Here is a 21,894-nt window from a genome sequence, read left to right as displayed (position 1 = left end):
GAGTGTTTTGTGACTGGTTAAACCTACCATCGCAGCCATCTTATGAATGGGCAAACCCATGGCAGCCATTTTGCGAAAGTATCCACAACACTTTCAAAACCCCAGAAAGGTTGGAAACCCGTTGTGAGCTATGCCTGTTGTAATGCAGAGTATTTTGGGTGACTTAGTCATGAATGGGAAATTGAAATCTGTGGGATGATTACTAGTAATTTTTAGAGCAATTTCAACACTTTGAGGAGAGGAAATAATGAAGTAACTTTAAAAAAAAACTAGTGTAATGTAGGGTCTTGCTATTTACTGTGTTATCTGTACAGCACCATGTACATTGATGGTGCTATATAAATAAATAATAATAATAATAATAATAATAATAAAATGCTTATTTAATGCGTTTAGAATTCTATTTATATATTTTGTATGTGTATATATTATTGTAGGTATATTTATTTTTCCTGCCCCTTCCCCAATTCTTGTGAACACCTATCTGATTTGGTTATTAATTCCTTTAGGGACGTGGCTGTTAGGCTGTCCTGACCAGAACCTGCACCGGAAAATTTACAGCTACACCACCTGTCTTTATCCACAGAACTTTGCATATAGCTTCTATGCACAGTTCAGATGGAGATTGTAGCTGTGATTCTGCATGATCGATCGGTGATCTTAGCGTGGTTGAGCCGCAGCTGATCGACTTTTTCTCGGTGTCAGTGGGGATCCACCATGGTGTGTTAGGGGCAGTTTGCTGTGCGCCGACTAGAAAAATCTGGGTCAGTGAGCGCTTACTTAGGGCAGAGAATTAGAGTATCTAGGTCAGTGGGTGAGGATGGGGTGGAGCTTGGCTCGTCCCTGGTTGCATGCCAGCCTACTCAATAGGTTTAGCCTCCCGAATCAGACGCGTTGAAATCCAAGGGATTGAGGCCGTTTAACTCTTCATTGGATGGAGATTTCGGCAGGCTTGGTGGCTAAGGCAAGATCTATACTACTGCTTTAAAACGGTTTATAACCGTTTTTACCACTGTTGGGGCCCATGACACAGTTCCATGTACAGTTTTCAAAACACTTTTAAAGTGTTTTATCCTGCAGTGTCATGGAGAAGGAAACCGTGACACTGCAGAAGCGCTCTCCGTTTGCGCTAACAACAGGGAGCCGCCTCCTCCTCCCTCTTCACTAAGACACCCTTGAAGGAAGTGCGGCGGGTCAGAAGGCCAGAAGGAGAAAGCGGGCACTGGGGAAGCCTGAAGCGGCGGCCATTGAGAGTCCAATAGGCGTGGCTGGCTTGAAGTGTTGGTAGGCGGGCAGCGGAAGGGGGGAATTTTGAAGCGCCCAATAAGTGTGAGGAAACGGTGCTTGAGCACCCGCTTGTTGATTACTAGCGGGTGGGCTGAGGTGGAGAAAGCTACTCCTCCAACGCTCTCCTCCTCCGCGCTGTTGTGTATTACTACTACTACGATGCCAGGCTCTCGCGAGAAGCGGATGACGACTGAGAGGAGGCGGTGCAGCCGCTGAGGCAACTCCCGGCCAGGTGCTCGCTTGGCGGCGGTGGCTGGTGGGGCTGGATGCGCAGCCCTCCTCCTCCCCGCGGCTTTCCCTGTCTCCTGGGGCCGCGCGGCTGCGCCCGAGGAGGAGGAGGGCAGCCCACCTTCCTCCATGCCGCAGGGGCCGGGGGGCGCTGCTGCCTCTGCCGCCGCGACGGAGCGGGCTAGCGGCCGGCGCTCGCTATGGCGGAGGCGGCGGCAGCAGCAGCAGCAGGCGCTGAGGAGGCCGACGAGGGGCTGAGGGCGGCTGTCCCGGTGGTAACTGGCGCAGGTGAGGGGGAACGAGCGCGGTGCAGCGGACGGCAACTAAACCCTTTCTGTGAGAAGTTAGTCTTGGTCAGAGGGGTGGGAGTGGGGTCACAAGCACCACACGCAGCCCCCCCCCCTGGTTTTGCAAACCGCTCAGAGAGCTTCGGCTATGGGGTGGTATATAAATAAATGCAATAAAATGAAATAAAATAAAATAAATGAGTGTCTCCCCGGAGGCTAGCTAAATGTGGACAACTCGGTGGGGTGTGATTTCCCACCACCCTCCCGGAGCCCGCCTTCCTACAGCCAGCCTGTCAATATAAGCACTGACCCTTCGTGGGATTTTCTCCGTCGGCTCCCCTACCTTAATCCCAAACAATAAATAGGTACGAGGGATCGTGGTGTTGTGGGTGTGCAACACAACTCTTCGTTCTCTGCGCTTCGCTATAATGACCTTTATTTTGCCTGCCCTAGTTTTCTAAACGCTTGTGCCCTGTCGAGGGTGTGTTTAATCTATTGGGCTGGCGTTTGTTGCACGGTGAATTGAGTTGCTGCCAGCAGCGCTCCTTGTTCTTCCTACTTTTTTTTCCTTATAAAGGGCTGAGGTGGGCGAGAGAGAGAGGCGATCAGGTGAACCTGAGGTGGTACATTGGGAGCAGCTGTGGACCTCTTAAAAATTTGCCCTGGGCTGGTGGAGCTGCAGTTTTCTGACAGCAGACTAAAATACCGGATTGTCGGTTTCATTAATAGCATAGATAACATTGTACACGGACAAATAGGTATAACCGCTTAGAGATTTTATTACATTAGGTGATGTTGCTAATCAATAGTATATCTTACACTTGACAAACAAGGTTAAATAATCTCCCTTTGGCTTCGAGTGTGATTTGTACATTATTTAGTTTTATGTACTCTCTTGAAGTTTTTGGATACATTATAAAGGTGTTGGCAAACAATGTTTTTCTTCCTTGTTTATAGTAAATGTACAGTTATAGGTACACTTTTCCCACTTGATTTGATTTGTTGTTCTAACCAGAACCACATCTGTTGTTTGATCCATTTTTTTGTCTAGAATATAACAACAACAACAATATAATTTATTACCCACCTCTCCCTCTGGATCAAGGCAGGGAACAATGTTAAATACAATAATACAATATAAATCAAATGCATAAAACTGATTAAAAGAGCATATAAAACCAGTACAATATTAAAATAACCATCAGAACATTTCAACATTTCCAACTAAGATTGTAGTGCCTGAATTTGCTTTCCTTTCCCCCCTCCTCCTCCTCCCTCCCAATCCCCTTTCCTTTTGTGTCATGTCTTTTAGATTGTAAGCCTGTGGGCAGGGACTGTCAAGAAATACTTTTGTAAGCCGCCATGAGAGCCTTTTTTGGCTGAATGGCGGCATAAAAATACTTAAATAAAAAAAAATAAAAAAAATTCATCTGGGTAGGCCTGCCGGAAGAAATTAGTCTTTATTTGCTTTTTACTTTACTGTAAAGTAAAAAGCAAATGTATACCTGTAAAGGTATAGCTTTTAGCCCCCCTTTTTTAACAGTTATATATGTTCTGAGACAGTGCTTTATGGTATGTTGTAGTAATCCATAATTTGAAGTATCTTTCATTTTTGTATATTAGTATCCCTTGCTCTAAGTCTGTGGTCCAGATGTTGTGTCAAACAACGTTACAAGCCACTGCTTCTTCCCTAACACTTCTAAGTTGTCTATTGCTGTAATCTTCATTTAGATGTGGTTATGTCTACTTATGTTATAGTTTCAGATAGAACGATGAATATTCAGTGCTTGTCATTTCTATTTTGTTTTGTACTAGAGAAGTTGTGCATGTAAGTTCTGTCTCTTGAAAAGTAGGTCAAGTATTTTGTTTGTTTTTTAGTCCCATTTTGCTTTCAGATGGGTGTTCTGTTTGCAGACCTTATAACTGGATTGTATAACTTCACAGTTTTGATCTACTATTAAGGAACTTGGGCTGTAGTTTTATGGCCCCTGGGAGGGTATTCCCAAAAGCCTTAGGATGTTTGAAATCTGTCCCCTCTGAAGGCAGAGAGATCCATCCTTGAAAGGGGAGAGATGACCTCACAATCCTCCCCCCAGCAGCTGTAGAGACTTCCACAGCCCTTGCTATACCAATGTTAGACCTCCAATGTTAGTAGAGGCAAAAAAGAGGTATTTCAGGGTATGTTGGAGAAAAATCCATAGGCTTCCCATTCCCCCCCTCCCCCCAAACAGTCCCGGACTTTGGAAAAATATATGGCAGTCCTGTAGATGGCATACATAATTCCCCTCCCGTTTTAACCAATGGGAGGGAAACTATAAAAGAGGTAAGAAGTGTAGAAGGACTGGTGGCTGTGGCAAAGAACCTGCTAGTAATCTAATTTGCACAATGAGAGTAGGGCTGCAATCCACCATTGGTCCTCCTATGAAATAGGCTACTGACCACAGGATTGTAGCAACATTTACTTTTAAACCAAAACTATAAAGTGGGAGGGGGGAATAAATACACTCCCCGATAGAGGTGTATGTGATTTTTTATTATTATTATTATTATTATTATTATTATTATTATTTTACAGAGAAATGTACTCAGGAAGGGACCAATGCTTTTCAGCTTGTTTATAACTGATCTGGTTTAGGAGTGAGCAGTGAAGTGGCCAAGTTTGCTGTTTACATCGTATTATTCAGGGTGGTTAAAACGAAAAGGAATTATGGAAAGCTTCAAAAGGATCTCTCCAAACTAGGAGAACGGGCATAAAAAATGGCAGATATGGTTCATTTTAAGTAATGCACATTGGGGCAAAAATGTCCAGCTTCAGGTATGAGCCGATGAGATCTGAACTTGCAGTGACTGACCACAAAAGAGATTTTGGGATTGTGGTGGACAGCTTGATAAAAATTCAAATTCCATGTTAGACATAATTAGTAAAGGAGCTGAAAATAAAACTGCCAAAATCATACAGTGCTTATACAAACCTATGGTGCGACCACACTTGGAATACTGTCATCACACCTAAAGAAGGATGTTGTAGAGTTGGAAAATGTGCAGAAAAGGGCAATTAAAATGATCAAGGGTCTGGAGTAACTCCCCAATGAGGGAAGGTTACAACAGCTGGCATTGTTTAGCTTGGAAAAAATAGCAAGTTAGGGTGTACAATGATAGAGGTGTACAAAGTTATTCATGATATGGAGAATATGGAGAATGTGGATAGGGAGACATCCCTCTCTCATAATACTAGTACCATAGCTGATTGGTGGGAGCTTGAGTACAGATAAAAATAATAACTTCTTCACACAGTGCATAGTTATAACCTATGGAATTCAGTTTTACAAGATGTAGTGATAGCCACCAATGTGGTTGGCTGTAAAAGAGGATAAGACAAATTCATGAAGGATAAGTTAATCAATGGCTACTATTCCTGATGGCTATATGCTACCTCCAGTATCAGGAGAGTATGCCTATGTACACCAGTTGCTGTGGAACATGAGCAGGGAGGGTGCTCCTGATGTCGGTAGCTGGTTAGCCACTTTGTGAATAGAGTGCTGGACTAGATGGACCCTTAGTCTGATCTGGCATGGCTGTTTTTCTATTCTTATGAAAAAAGTTGTTTACCTGGAGTAATTATGCTAACGTCTTCTGTACTGTGGTTTCACTTGCCGTTGGCTTGGTTACTGCTGAGATTTGCTCCTACTGGCCCATGGAATTTAAAGGAACAATGGCAATAACTAAACATATTGTTACTTTTTTGTAAAACTTTAAAATAGAATGAAATGTCTCCAATTGGGATCTTTTAAAAATACCACTATCCTCTCTTCCCCACTATCCTCCCTTCCCCAATCTTCTCACTCTGTTCCCTTGGTACATTAAATGCTGATTTGAAATGCTCTTGCATATGATTATACAAATATATTCATATACTTTTATCAGCTTGGAAAATTCCTTGAATTTTATTCAATTGGCAGATGTTCTCCTGAATTTTAATGCTTGTGGGTAGAGTAATCTTAAGTGGCTTGGGGGAGAGGGGAGGGAATGAAGTGATGGATGAACTGCAAATTGCAAAGCCTGCAGGCTCACTACAGCCAGGGTGGGAGATGGAGGGGAGCTTTTTTTCTTTCTTTCAGACCTCTGGCATTTTGTGTATGTGTGTGTGTTTTATAATTTCAGTTCATTTGCTTAAGCTGGACGAGAATTATCTATGCCAGCTAGAGTTAATTAAATCCGTTCCATCTGTGTTTTGTTGATTGTTTTGTTCTGTCATCTGCTTATTTACAGAATTTGATTTTTTTAAAACCAGAATTTCGATCTACTTGTACTAATGTGCAAGTGAGAATTAGCGCAAACCCTCCCCAAATGTGAAAAACTGGTCCAATTCAGATAAATCCGGTCCACTATGGAATCCTCAGATTGGATTCATAGAAATCCAAGCTCATTTGAATTAGTTGCAGATTTCTCTTGTCATTCCTAATGACAGCTCCAGGCTATTGATGGGGGAGAATTTAATTTGGTTTATTTATTTGCTTTTATAAGAACTTGCCAAAGTTTACAAATTTCTTCATAAAGGAGCTGAAGATTTTTTTAAAAAAATGAATGTGGGAGAAATGAAACTGACTGATTCATCCATCCCTGCACCAAGCTGGCGTAGTTAAGGGCTCAATCCTGGGGAAACAAGAGGGGTTTGAATCCAGCAGATCCAATGGTGCCCTGGAACACCCTGTTTTGGTGCCTATTGCCAGAGGAATCACCACTAGTTACTCCTATACCTGCAGGGCTTTCTGTGGGTGTACTGGGGGCTAGAAGGTTAGGACTGATTTGAACCATTAAAAATGTAAACCTCATGCAAACTGCTTGGTGTGCTATCCTATTCAGATAGTGGGCAGCGTCCAAACTCGGAGCTGTCGAGTATCCAATGCAGGACAGGAGGAAAACAACGACTCTGCATCCAGGCGCGATTTTGCCTTTGAGGGGAGAAAAGGAGGCTGGGACAGCCATAGGAATAGGTGTAAGGCAGCCCCCCCCTCCCCAGTCCTCTCCCAACCCTGTCAATATGGTTTCCTGACTCCGATCTTGCAGCCAGGAAATCAAACTAAACCCCTGCACCCTACCTCTCTGGGCATTAGGTTGCCTGTGATATTATTAAATTTGGACAGTGGTATAAATCTGGACAGCGATATATAAATCTATTAAATAATAGTTGACACGTACATACTGTAACCTTGTTGTGCACATAAATTAGTAGCCCATTAGTGGAATAGAGAAATCATATTTAAATTAATAAGTTGATTCATTTTTACATATTATCTGAATCTTTTCTGGAATGTCCCTTGAACATTAACATACTATTGGTCATATTGAACATAAGAACATAAGTGCCATGCTGGATCAGACCGAGGGTCCATCTGCTCCAGCACTCTTTTCACACAGTGGCTGTTGACCAGGGACCAACAAAGCAGGACATGGTGCAACAGCACCCTCTCACACATGTTTACCAGCAATTGGTGCACACAAGCTTACTGCCTCGGATACTGAAGGTAGCACATAACCATCAGGGCTAGCAGCCATTGATAGCCTTCTCCTCCATTAACTGTTGGACAAGTTAAACTCTTCAGGCAAAGTACTGGCAGAAAACTCCTGAAGCTGGTATAGTTGGTAAATTTCAATGAAATTAATTGTATCTAGTTATTCACAGTCTGTTGCACTATTTTATAAGTGGATTTCTTAACCTGTTTTGAGGGGAGCTATTACTATATTCTTACAATAACTCTCTTGGTTATTGTTCAATAGTACATATGTACCTGATGCAAGAACTCTTGTACCTGATGCAAGAACTGCCATGTGTGCTGGATTAGCTACTCATAAAAAGAAATGCAGTTAAATACACACATAGATATTTATTTTATTTTATTTAAAACATTTCTTGGCTGCCTTTCAGGGCAGAAGCCCTCACAAAGTAGGCTTACAACAATAAAATACATAGATATTGTAATTCTCACTGAGTTGTGAAATGTACAAGTTGTGTATAGGAGAAAGCCAGGTGTTTAAGATTATGTGGATTATCATTTCTAGGGAAAATCCTCAGAATGCTTCAGACAGTTTTTCGCTCTTTGGTCATTGTAAGTTGTATTGTAACAGTAGTAGTTACACTAAAAACTATTCCATGGCACAGAGTACTGAAGCATGTTAATGTTTGTATAGTAGGATTCTGGTTCATTTATATATTTGGTATCAAGGTCATCCAGAGATTTAGGTCAGCAAACTTTAGTATGATTTACATTTTCTTTTTGATTAGTAAAAATAAATACAATAGAATCTACCTCCTTCAGCACCATTTTCATATTCACAGATAATCTTCAGATGGAAGGAACCCAGTGTGTTGCCTCTGCAATCTCAAGCCTTATGACTCCCGTAGCCCAGCCTGCCACTGCCAGTTCAATCAATACATTTGTGGTGGAATTTCCAAGAAAACGCAAAGGAAGTGATTCTGATAACCAGTAAGTGAGATGGTATATGTCTGTGTCTCTAAGAGAATTGGATCCTTGCTAGCCTTTTATTTGTTAATGGATTGTATGCACATGTTATCACGCACCTAAAGGCTGAGTTTAGATGATCATGGCAGTGGGGAGAATTCACTGTGGCTTTCCCCCCTTGAGTACTGAGTACGTGACTGCCATTTCCCTGATTACCTGTGATGTAATACGGATTGTCCTGTCGTCCAAACCTGATGTGATGTGCGATGTGGTGGCTTCTTACCCACTCTACAATCCCTACTACAACCTCCCCTGCCAGACATCACCCTGGGTTCAGGCATCATGGCAACTCGTGCTGTGAGTAATTATGCAAATAGTGGTCACGCAAGCAGGGGAAGATGCCACAGTGACTGCTTGGCCCCCATGATCGACTGAACCTGGCCAATGTATCTATTTTGGAAGGTGAAGTACTTCCACATGGTTGGAACAATAATCTTTGATCTGCATGGCATTTGTGATGCACTTAGGGCTTTTTTTTTGCTTTTTGCGTTCAAGAACTACATAGTCAATGCATGGCAAGAAAGTTCTGATCAAATACTATCAGACCTGCCCTCTTTCTTTCTTATTCCTAATTCCACCTTTAAGTTTGCTCTCATAACACATTGTATGCCTGGAACAGCTTATCACTTTTTGTGTTTTTCACCTCTTCCAACTAGTTTCTCATTGTAAACTTCAAATTTCCCTTGCTCAATATACTTTTGCATCTTCTGCTCAGGCAATCTTTCATCATTTTTGCTTTGTCAAGCTTTTACCTCTCTCTTCAATTCTTTTCATCGGTATAATTATGATGACAGGAAGGCTAGAAACAATACAATTGGGAACTAAAAACCAGAGGTTTAGAGGTTCATCAGATGAGCGCTTTATTGCTCGCTACTGCCCACTTATGGATGTGTGCGTGTCCTTTAGACGACAACGCCCACCCTCTGCTCCTTCTACTCGTTTTTCCATCACAAAATAGACCCCTTTAATCCGACTTTTTTTAAAAAAAAACAAAAAATGGAATGTGCTGCGATCTCCTGCTGTATGCAGGAAAAGTGACACGATTAAATCAGCCCCTGAATAGACCATGAGGTCTTGGCTTACTTTTTCCACTCCGGGCAGAAGAGGAAGCAATGCTTGGGGAAATAACGTCTTCCCCATGACCCTAAGAAACATTTGATTTGGCACCAAGAGTCCCCACCTGGGCAAAGCATATTTAAAGGAAAATATCTCAAAGGTTAAGTTTTTTCTTGAAGAAGCAGGTTTTTTTTATAATGTCCCCAAACCCAGGATTTTCCATACAGAATCACTCTATTTCTGAACCACTGTCTTGCATTTGGGCTTTTCAAAACACTTTATATAAAATATATCTTAATAGTATTTCAAAATGATAACCCCCTTTGATTATATTCTTGATATATCAAGTCCACATAATTTGGGTGAACAGGAATGTGATGGCTATATTATAGTTATAGAGCTCCATTATCTGGAAACATCAGAGAATAAGCATCTTCTAGAAGTTTTTGAAGACTTTCCTGTTTGAATATTGACTTTTGGTGTCAGGGATATTTACTTGGGATTCACTAAGGATTAGCAGAACAGAGAAAACATATTTAAATATTAATATTTTTTACATTTCTAAATATTATCTAGATCTTCTTTGGAATTAATGTACATTGAACATTAAGTTATTGCTGGCTATTTTGACTGTTGGACGAGTTAAAGGATTTAGGCTTTTTGCTGAACTATTACAAGAATTTGTGGCAGGTTACAAGTTGTTTTAAACTGCAAGCTGATTAAAGGCAATTAAAACAAAAGTTATATGTCTGACATACCTGATAAGGGAGAATTAGTTGTGGCATTTTCCTTTTGTCTGAGAGTATATGTTCTTATTCTGATGAGAGAGAGGTATAATTTGGTGTAAATTTTTGCTTTAGTTAGAGTTTATACAACTTCATCATTATAGAAGGGTCAGGAAGAAGGTCTCTAGTATCATTTTGCCTACATTAAAATAATGAAAATGGGCATTTAAGATATTCTGATATGATCAAGGCCCTAATGGTGACTGCAGGATAGAGCATGTGTTTGATCAATTAGTCCAGGCTTTTGCAGCAAAATCCGCAGCATCTCCTTCACCATGATAGTGGCAAAAAAATTAAGGGTCTTGGAATTGCATCACTAGAATGCCACCATTTGCTAATAAATTCTGTAATTGTTGTTCAGTATAAAGAAAATGGATGTTATTTTTTTTCTGACATTCCTTTGGGTTTTCATGTTTTAGTTTCTTCTATAGGAATAGTAGGATAAAATCAGTAAGATTTATTTTCCATTATACTGACTTTTCGTTCTTGATCTTGATGTCTTCTGATTAGTTTAAATTCTTTTTCTCTAGGTATGCATGTGACATTGATGTTGATGATCTCCAGAGCAGGTATAATACTTTACAAAACCTCAAATCAATAGATTTGAGTACCATTTTTAGAAGGGGGGATTAAATGTGTATCTGTTTAGTTGGTTGTGTTTGTACACATGCAAGACACCAAGGAAGATCACTTACTTGAAGGATCAAACGTCTAGAACTTTCAAGAAAGGTCTTGTGGTTTTTAGGGTAAAATGGTGTTTCTCTGTTAAATCAAAAGTATATATCCTTGTTTGGCTAGTGGAGTTATTGAGAACTGAATATATTACAGAGCTCAGGTACTCAGATGGCATAAAATAGTACAAGATCATTATGTGGAGTCATAATCCACATAATTTGGATGATCCTGGCAAGAGATAGGATGGTATCTCCTCCTTGAATTTCAGCTGGCTTATTTCAAACAAACTATAGTTAACATTCTCCATAACTTGTTGGTTCAGATGACACAACAAGCTGTGGTTAAGCAAAATGGAAGCGAAAACTTCCAAACTCCTCCTGTGCTGTGCCAAAGAAGTAAAAGGAGGTTGCATGAGCTCAAGACTTGTTTTCATCACCTAAACTATGGTTTGAATGTGGCCAATTGTCTGGTACGAGGGTCATGAATTTAATTTAAGACTATGAAGTGTAGGCTTTAACATGTTCATATTGAAGTTTGTTTTCATTATGTACCAAGTTCAGGTTATTGTAATAAATAAATAAATACTCTAACTATAATTGAAACTTTTAAAAAAATCCAATTTATTTATTTTTTCTTATGAAATAGGCATCTGTTTTTATCCATTGAATAATCACTTCCCCCTAGAAATTCTTGCATATCAATATTTTTCCTCATGTATATTTATTAATCTCAGAGATCTCTTTGTATCCTGTTGATAATAAAAAAGTACATTGCGTTGTGTTGTGTCCTGTTCACCTTGTACTTTTTCTAATAAGTACTAATACATAATTCTATATTATAGTAGAGGAATAACTTGAATAATGATATGATTTCCCGCACCATGCTTTACAGCTGAATAAGTTTTTTTTAAAAAAGAAAATCTATAGTAGGCCCTTTATTTTGAAACTATCTCACTTGCTTTAGTAGCTTTATTTGAGGAATAATTATTAAATAATACTGATATTCAGGGATACTTGTGCAGTACTGGGCTGGCTCACATGCAACAATAATAATAAAAAATTAGTTCTGTGTTATTGGGAACGAGGGAGCATTGTGAACGAGGGAGCATGCTGCATCACGCTAGCTATTTGCTCCCATTATCAACAGGAGTGGCTAAACAAACCATATCTGTGGTTTTCTTAGTCTTAGATGTGATCCAGGATCTCTGGCTTGTCTCTCTCCTGAAAAGCCAGAGAAAGAACCCTGGTGCTCATGTAATGCTAACCAAAACCATGAACCAGGCCATTAAGCAGTATCATATCTTAGTGTCTAAAATATTTGAGTATCATTTTGCATTTTATTTAATTTTAATGCTTCTTTTCCTTAGGAGTGAAGATGAAGAACATGTAAAAATTAAATATTTCAGGTACTGCAAGTTAGAAAAATACAGTTTTCTGGAAAAGAAGTACATGTGAAATTAATCTTAGGCATCATGAGGATTTGTGTCTGCGTATCTGCCTGCAACATGAGCATAATGCCATAGGGCATGATCCAAGCAGAGTTAAGTACATTTTAAGTGCCATTGATTTCAGTTGCAGCATTAAACATGTTTTTATCTGTCTTTTTCTAAAATTAGGCTTAAAAGTATTGAACTTTGGCTGGATTGTGCTCATTGTTCACAGAATATTAGTATGGTGCTCAGTATCTCATAGCATTTATTGCTATTGTAGCATTGTGTAGGAACAGATTTTTACACCCTACACCAATCATTTCTAGCACCTTTACAGCTCAGCCTATAGATTTCTTCACACAAGTTAAGTTCCATAGAGTATGCTTAGTTCCTGAAAGTGGGAGCTCAAGTTGGATTGGACAATCCATATCTTATAGATATTTTATTTTTATTTTAGCTTTGAAGGATGTTCTTAAGTTTATTTTAATAAATAGGAAATAGATTGTAGCTTACTGTAATCAGCACTTGCTAATTCATCTGTCACAAAACATAACAGCATTAAATAACATGATAGTACAGCGTCAGTTCCCATCTCAGCAAGCATCTTAAGATAATTGTTGTCTTGTAATCAAAGCTCCTGTAGATTCACAAATTGTCTAATATACAATTCTCTCAAATATTACTGTATGCATTTTAAATGTACAGACAGTAACCTAGTTGTGATACTTTGGGCAGTAATGGTGAAGAAGAAATCTGAATAGTGTTTAGTTGCTGAGAGACCATAAGAAAGACTTCAGATGATACTTGTGCATGTCAAGACTTCCTTCTGTGGTACTTTTATCAAGAGGACTTATAGATCTGCCGGTTATGTTGCAGTTAATGGTTGTGCTTACAAAATTAGGCTGCAGTTTGAAGCACACTTATTAGGGCGTATGCTCCTTTGATCACTTTTGATAAAATCTCCTTAAGATCATTCTGTACACTTAATGATCAGTGACATTTGATGGACCAACTTTAATAATAATTTAAAAAAATGTTGCATGTTTCTAGGTAATTAAGTTTATTTGTTGAGCTTGTGGCTGTAGCTTGATAAGTTTAATTGAGGTCGTCCATCCCCCGGAATCTCATGTCTTGCCACTGGGTATTCAACCTGAATCCCCATAAACTGTCACAGTAGGAAATCAAAATGTTATTTGATATGCCTACATTGGCATGATTGATCAAATATTTTTCACAAATATAGCAAATAAAGGTAACGTCTATAAAATCATTATGCAATGTCATAAAACACCAGTAAAAATTAAGAGAATATGCAACATCACTTCCAGTACCTATTGGAATGTCCATGCTATGAATTTAACATTTTTTTATATCTAGTGACAGTTTAAAGGGAAACAAGAAGAATATTAGGGGGTTTAGAGTAGCCTTCATTAACTTGGGGCCCTTTAGATGTTCTTACTACAAGTAGCATCCTTGAGCATTGGCCATGATGGCTGGTGCTGATGGAGTTGAAGTCTAAAACATCTGGAAGGTGCTAGGCTGGGGAAAGCTGGTTTCGAGATTATTAAAGAAATCACAGAAAATGTCTTAGAATTCACTGCAAAGGTTTTATTATTGAATGATTTAAATAACTATGTCAAAAAAGATCATAGAACAGTGATAAGTAACTTGGTAGCAAGGGCAAGAATGCTACATGTAAAATTAAAATAAAATGGAAAAGTGATTAAAATTCAGTAGTAGATGATTCGTTTAAGGAAATCTGGACTATAAGGTGTGCATTAACTGATGTTATTAAAACCTGCACAATAAATCAGAAATTCCCAATTCTTTTATGGGCACATTTTGAATTTTTGAGAGAGTACCATGGGCACTGCTCCCTCATTGCTCTCCTCTACCCACACAACAAGAGAGAGAGAGAGCACACACTTCACTTTTCCATGAGCTTGCATAAAAGTCAGAACCTTTTCAATTTGCATGATTTTTATACAGGACCCCGACCCCCCCCCCCCCAAACCACCATCAAATAAAAGCTTATTTTGGGGTGTCTAGACTGCGCAGTGAAAAAATCCCAATGTTATCTACACCCCATGAAAAAGCAGTGTGTGGGGGCCACAAGCACATTGGGTCTAGCACTCAATTCTCTCAACCTTTTTTTCCTCCAGTATCCAATGCATGGCAAGGGGTTCCTTTTGATTTTTACTGGTGACTGGGTACTGAGTAGCACCAGCCAAAGTAATAGTAAACAAAACCAGCTCCGAAGGAACAGAAAGCAGAGAGCTTCAGAGGCACCATGGGAGGCTTCTATGGGCAGTGTGGTGCTTCATGTTGGGGAAAGAATCAATACATGAGAAAGCTATTATTTATTTTCTTGAAGATTGGAAACAAATTGTTATATATTAGAATAGGAATAATATGATTGAAAATGTAGGTCCATAAATAGCAGTGTTTTAAAGTTGACTTGTTATACGGTAGGTTCCTTTGTGTTCAATTGTAGAACTATAGATGGGACTTTTTTGCTTTGCAATTTTGTAATTACAGTGTAGTCATGCACCAGGGAAATCATGTACAAAGACTTCAAGTAAAGATAAGCACAACTAAAGTTGAAGTTCTTTAGAAGGAATAAATTAGATAGTACAACATGTAAAATACATTTACAGAAAGTTTTTTTAAAGCTCGTCTTATTTGCAATTATTGAAAAAGTTGCTGTTGTGTGATCCGTATCAGAATTTTTGAGTTTTAGGTTGGCATAGTTTTCCATTGTTTCATATCAATGTTTGACTAATAATTACATGTTTTACAAAGATTTTAAAAAGCTAAAGTTTTTCAGCTGTATTTCTTAGGTGAAAGTCAATACAATACATTTCAGAAAATGATGGTATAGCAGAGAGGTACATCTAATGGAAAGATAAGGATTTTGCATTTTTCCTAGGGAGGCTCATAGCCAAACAGAGAAACGAAGAAGAGACAAAATGAATAACCTGATAGAAGAATTATCTGCAATGATACCTCAGTGCAACCCTGTAGCACGTAAACTGGATAAACTTACAGTATTAAGAATGGCTGTGCAGCACTTAAAGTCAATGAAAGGTGAGTAAAAAATTATTGATGTGAATGAATGCTTTTAGTAGGAATTTAAGACATTGTCATTCAGCTGAAATGTAAATACTGCTGCATCCTATGTAGCAGATCGGGTGCCCTACTAATGTTGATCGCAGTGCTATTTCAACAGGTTTTCTCTCTAACAGGCAAGTGAAATGTTATGACAAATTCTAATGTTACATTAACAAAGCAGTCCTTACTTTTAATATATTGAGGAAGCTGCATGTTATGTTATATTGTGATGTTATATTTTGAAGAACGTTTAGTAGCACTGCATTTGGCTGTTTTAAGAAAAGCACAGGGAGCTGTTCATTCCTAGCAAACAAACGTCAAGATGCTCTGAACCGTCTTTTCTCTATGGTGCTATTAGTCAAGTATATCATTTTAGGACTCCACATGTAAAGGCTTTACTGAGAGTATGACTATTTCTTTAGTGATAAGCAAGCATTCGTATCCATAGGATTTGCTAACTTATTGAAACTCTTATCTGCAGATTTATTTATTTATTTATTTATTTATTTATTTATTATAGTACTTTTATCCCGCCCTTTAGCCAAAAAGGCTCTCAAGGCAGCTTACAAAAATATTTCTTAAGACAGTTCCTGGCCACAGGCTTACAATCTAAAAAACATGACTCAAGATGGAAGGGGATTGGGAGGGAGGAGGAAGAAGAAAAAAGCAAATTCAGGCTCTTGATTCTTAGTTGTATTACTCAGCACTTTCTCTATCATGGCACATTCAAAATCAATATATACAATCAGGACATAAAATAAAATGGTATCCCCAGCCTGTAACAGGAATGTTCTTGGTATAGGACTCTTGAAGCCCTATTTAGGCCTCATGGGGCAGCAGGAGGTAGTTTTTCAGGAGATGGAATGGGGGCGGGGGAAAGGGACATGTTCTGCCTGAGACCTTGGATTGCTGTTACCAGTCTAAAAAGTCAATATTAGGCTACATGAAAAATAGTCTGATCTGGTATAAGGCAGCTTCCTATGTTCCTATAGTGTTAATTTATAGTAATTGTGGGGACTTGTTAATTATTACATTGACCGGCTTGGGTTCATGAGTGTTTTTTATTCACAAATCATTTGCCAGGTATCCTTGCATTTGACTTTCCAATCACTCATTATATGTATTTCACAATTTTCTTTAAAATCATTGGGCCTGTTCAGTCAACATTCTAAGCCATAGTTAGGCTGCTAACCCGTTTGCAGCAAATGATTACAGTCCATGTTTAAACCGTTGTTATGTAGCCACCATGGTTAGGAATGGTTAACATGACACACTAAGTCATGGTTCACACAACATGGTTCACACAACTAATCCATAACGTTTCGCTCAAAATGTTTAACCACCATGGCTTAATGTGTTGTCTGAACAGGGTCATTAAAATGTTTTTTTAAAATCTGCTGTCCCAAATGTGTACTATTACACATAGGCGTGCACAGCACATTTCGTTAGGGTGTGCACCCAGGGAATTTTTTTTTAAAGGTTAACATTTATTGAATACTCAATCATAAAGGACATTTTTAAAATTCATTTTTTTGTTAAGCACTGTAGACACTGATGCCCTACTACTCATTCAGCTTGTCTGCCTGTGGGAGGGCCATTGCAGGTGAGGGGAGGATTGAGGAGATGCTTATTACTTGAGACATTAGGGTGTGCCTGGGCACACCCGGCACACCCCTTGCTCATACCTATGCTGTTACACTTTATCGCTTGCTTTACCACTTGCTGCTGATCGAATCTGTCTTTATAGTTTGTTGTTTTTGTGATTTTAATATGTAATTTAAAAATGCTGTTAGCTGCTTTGAAACTGAGAAGCAAGATAAAAACATTGGTATAAATTATGCTTTTTGAAGAACTTTGTGTGGTTAATTAACCCTAATCTTCAACACTTAACGCCATCTGTGCTTATATCCCTTACTTCTATTACTATTTTTCCTGTAAGAATCTTTCCCTTTCTCCCCATTTCATCCTCCTTCCATTGAGGAAAGTGTTATGGCAAATACACAGTTCATAATTAATTTAGAGAGTACATAAAACATCCTCACAGGGTGTACAGATTTGTGTTCTTTTCATTCTCATATGTTTGAACACCTGTAATTGGTATTTTGATTTATATCTGGCTTTTCTCACTGATTCCTAGGGTTTTGTAAATATTTTCTCCATTCACATAAATAAGGAATTAGAGACATTTTATACTTCAGTTAAATTGTGTTCATGTGGAACTTGTAACAGGATACCACCTAGTGTCCACATTTTTCTGATATGCTTTTGCTTAGCAGAAGTTCAGCATGACCTACCACACTACTTTTTACAAACAATGATGATAGGAATCTCACTGTGCATTGTGCTTTACAGCTCTTATTTCTTTGTTCCTTGTAATACATCATAGAGTTGCTTAGACTGAGAAATAGTATCACATAAGGACTGGGTTTGGACATCATGATAACCTATGACTAGTGGAGGCTGTGTATGAAGTTTTGTCCCAAACCTGCATAATATCAGTGCTTTCGAGCCCCCACCCCCTTGTCGGGATGCTGCTGGAATTAATCTCTCTCCTCTCGTTGAGATTATTGTGGAAAGTTAAAACAGGCTGCTGCGATGTTGTCAACGGGTGAAACAGTGCCATTGTTGGAGTGGAAGGACTGCAGCAGGACAGGGGATGGAGGAATGACTCAGATTAATAAGCTATACACAGTAGCTTATTTGTCTGATAGTGTGGAGGATAACAGTAGCTTATTTTCAAAATAAATTACTGTAAGTAGTTTATTAACCCATCATGGCTTAAAGTGATGTCCGGATGCATCAGGAACCTAGGAAGTGGGAATCTGAATATGGTTTTTTAATGTTCAAAGTCAACACAGTATCCACTGAAGCAACTTTACACTTACATACTTGCAATATTAAATTAAGCAGGGTGTTGAAACTGGGTTGGTCAAGTAATCCATGGGCTGCATATTGTTTACTTCTGGTGTAATATTGTGATGTAGTCCAAGAATGCAGGAAGGCACCAGTTTTAGACTTAGTGTCTTAATAGGAACAGAAATGAAATTTCTTCCGTCATATAGTCAAGACTATTTCCCCTTTCAGTTCTAAGTGGCTTGTGGCCAGCTTATCTGAAGGACCGTCTTTCCCTATATGTACCTGCCCGGACCCTAAGATCATCTTCAGCGGTTCTTCTGTGCTAGCCCCTGACAAAAGAAGTAAGGCTAGTGGCTACCGGGAAGAAACTCTTTCTGCTGTGGCATCCCGGCTGTAGAATGGGCTCCCTCAAGAAGTTGGCTTGGCATCTGTGTTGTACTCTTTCTGGCGCCAAGCGAGGACCTATTTATTTTTCCAGGAATTTTAGCATTCTAAACTTTTAGCTTTGCTGTTTTACATTTGTTACTGTATTTTAAATCTCTGCATTGCTGATAGGTTTGATTCTGGTTGAACTGTTGTACTGTAGTTTTAAGCTTTTATATTTTACATCGTCTTTACGTTGTACTTGTGGCTTTAATTTTTGTGAACTGTCCAGAGAGATTTGGCTATTAGGCAAGACAAAATGTAATAAATAGGGAGAAAAAGAGGAATGTGGTACCTCTGTTCAGTATGTCAATCAGTAAGCTATGCCTTCTTCCATACCATTACCCCTCCTCTGTTATCCATTTATTTTCCAAATGAAAGTCAGCATTCTATGTCTCTTGACCATGCTCAGTCCTCATAGGGTTATTTATTTTCTGCTTACCTTTTTTTAAAAAATGTTTTGTATTTCAGCAAACCTTGGGGTTTCCCTGAGCATGCTGATACGTCTCTTTTGTTTCTCACGAGCTAAGGTCCTGTTGGCAGTCACCAATGTGATTGCTGCTCTACTATTTCTCTCTTCCAGAGTGCTGATTCTACGTGTTTACTTTTTCTCACTTGGGGTTAAAGAGTAATTTAAGCATAAAATATAATCTGCTTCAAGTTCAGAGAGATCATGCAGTGCAGGGTGAGGAAACAGAAGTGATGTTTCGTTGGACATGCTTAGATAGGACTGGTGCTGAACAAAAGTTACAGACATGTTTGTTTGCAAAGTAGGGACTTGTGCAATTTTTACGTGTGTGTGTGTGTGTGTGTGTGTGTGTGTGGTTTGTTTCCCTTACAATCATATAGAAGAAATGTCGTGTGAAGCATCCCTGGCTCACCTGCATGCTGCAATGCAGTGGGGGAGGGGGAAATTATTCTTGAATAATAAATTTGAATAATGATACAACATTATGTTTGTGAATCTAGTCATCTTTTGTTGTACTTGTGAAAAAGATTATCCATTATTATTTTTAATCATGTCATGGTCAGTTTCATGACTTTCTAGGTTTTAAAAATGGCAGTGGTTTATTAGATAGAACCTCAAAACTTACTGTCGTTTTTCTCAGAAAATTCCTGCTTTCGATGGGAGGCAAATCACGAGGCTTGCTAAGTAATCCACAAAGCTTTTATTAAGCAACAAACGTCTTTTCTACCTGAAGAGACTAACCTCTTGGAAATGCCCCCCTAGGCAAAACTATGCAAACTAAGCAAGACAATTGTCAGCTCAAGAAGAATAGGAAGCCACTTCCCAAACGCCCTAACTTCAGAGAGCCTGGTGCAGAGACTGGTGCTGGCGTAATCGAACTGACTTTCTCATGCCTTCCTTCCCCCCCCCCCTTGCGTTTGAGCTTCCAGCAGAACCTAGCATCAGCTATCTTGTCGGGACGCTCACCTCCGGAAGAAACCTCCCTTCCCACTGAGTGTGTAGGATTTGGCCTTGAGGAGATAAGCTCTGGAGAGGGCTGACTCCCAGCTGGGGAATTGCCCGTGAGAGCTTCCTCCCCCACTGGTACAGGCTGGCTGGTGTCTGGCGCTGCGTCTTCTAGTTCTGAATCTGATTCTGATTGATTACCTGAAACATCTTCTCCCAAAACAGGGGCAGTAGGGTTCGACATGACACTTACAGTACTTAAATTACTTACAATTCAATCCTATGCATGTCTAATCAGAAATAAGCTCGTTCAATGGGGATTACTCCTAGGAAAAAGCGTTTAGGGTTGGTGTGGTATAGAAGTTAGAGTGCTGGCTAGAGTGTTAAGCCATGAAGCTCCCTGGGTGACTTTGGGCCAGTCACTAAGTCTTGTCCTACCCGACCTCACAGGATTGTTGTGAGAATAAAATGGAGAGGTCAAGGACCATGTAAGCTACCTTGGGTTCCTTGCAAGAGGAAAAAAGTCAGGATATAAATGTAATAAAAAATTACTTCATAATAGCTGGGAATGTAGATGCTAATTGTTCTGATTTAGGGTGATACAAAGCCTGTAGCTGACATCAGAAAATATAGGAAATTACCTTGTGATATCACTGAAACTTAAACATGTCTAATGTTATCCTTATAATAAGGTAAATTATAATCAACTCTGTGCAGATGGGAGAGGCTAAGGAGCCCATCAAAGAACATCTCTTCTACCCTCTCTCTGCCTAGAAATCCTGCGATGGACAATTTCCCAGTCACTGCCACTATTGCTTATCCAGAGTTGGCCCCTATCCTCTTTCCACTCATTCTTGCATCTGCTGCAACAGCCTCCGGCCTTAGCTAGACCTATGGTTTATCCCAGGATCGTCCCTGCCTGCTCCCTGGATATCTTGTGTGTCATTTACATGAACAGGGATGACCCCGGGACAATCCCGGGATAAACCTTAGGTCTAGCTAAGACCTAAGTCTTTAACAATCTGTTGGAAACAGAATCCATTCACTACTTCAGACTAGAATTCTCCCTGACGCTTTTTCCTAGATATTTGAGGTAGCTGGCTGGTTCTGTGGGTGGGTGTGCATGCCATATGCTTCTTTATTGGTTCCACTTGCAAAGTGATACTGAGCTCTATGCCACTTTTCATTAAAAAAAAGAATAAGAATGCTACTTCAAAATGAGAACTACAGTGTGTCCACGTTTGTGTGTTGTTTTTCTCCAAGTAAATTAATAACTCTGTAAAACATTTTTTTGGTCTGTATTAGGTCTGCTTCATCAGTAACTTTTCATTTTGCAGGTTCTACTAGTTCTTACTCAGAGGTCCGCTATAAGCCTTCATTTTTACAAGATGATGAACTCCAACACTTAATACTTAAGGTGAGTATATAAAGTAAGTCAGGGATTAGGTATGTTCTTAAATAGCAACTTCTTCATATCACATTATTTACTTCTAAGATGTATATTTTGCCTTTCTCTAAAACAACCTCAAGACAGTTTATAGTACAAAGCAAACACTAGAATAGACACTACATTAGCAACATTAAGAGCTACTTCCGAGTTTCTCAATGAACAGAGGTTTACGACTCCCTTGCATATCAACATGTAATCAAGAGAGCATGGCAACAAGCTTGCTAGATTGGGTCAGAGTCTGTTACAGTCTATGTCAAATCATAACATTTAAGGAGTGCATAATAACTGGATGCATAATTAACTAGACATCCTGGGTTAAATTCAAAGGCTCCCTTCCTCAGACATAAGGAGCCTTCCTCTGATGGAAGAAAG

At 39.3% G+C, this 21,894-nt stretch overlaps 1 protein-coding gene across 5 annotated transcripts in view; it reads left to right on the top strand.

The window, feature by feature from the left end:
* Positions 1–1,690: 1,690 nt before the first annotated feature.
* BMAL2 (basic helix-loop-helix ARNT like 2) overlaps positions 1,691–21,894 on the top strand; it is a 36,306-nt gene continuing 16,102 nt past the window's right edge. For 2 of the 5 annotated variants that reach the window (XM_063134224.1, XM_063134227.1), the window contains exons 1-6: positions 1,691–1,803; positions 8,140–8,287; positions 10,695–10,733; positions 12,206–12,244; positions 15,198–15,355; positions 21,410–21,489. In XM_063134224.1, coding sequence (XP_062990294.1) covers positions 1,716–1,803; positions 8,140–8,287; positions 10,695–10,733; positions 12,206–12,244; positions 15,198–15,355; positions 21,410–21,489 — 552 coding nt within the window. In that variant the 5' untranslated portion in view covers positions 1,691–1,715. The remainder of the gene's footprint in view (positions 1,804–8,139; positions 8,288–10,694; positions 10,734–12,205; positions 12,245–15,197; positions 15,356–21,409; positions 21,490–21,894) is intronic. The other 3 variants (XM_063134225.1, XM_063134226.1, XM_063134228.1) reach the window with 3 other exon arrangements.

The sequence above is a fragment of the Elgaria multicarinata genome, chromosome 9, assembly GCF_023053635.1.
Source record: "Elgaria multicarinata webbii isolate HBS135686 ecotype San Diego chromosome 9, rElgMul1.1.pri, whole genome shotgun sequence".
NCBI lineage: Eukaryota > Metazoa > Chordata > Lepidosauria > Squamata > Anguidae > Elgaria > Elgaria multicarinata.
Note: the sequence above shows the minus strand (reverse complement) of the source record. Positions and strands in the feature narration are given on the sequence as shown.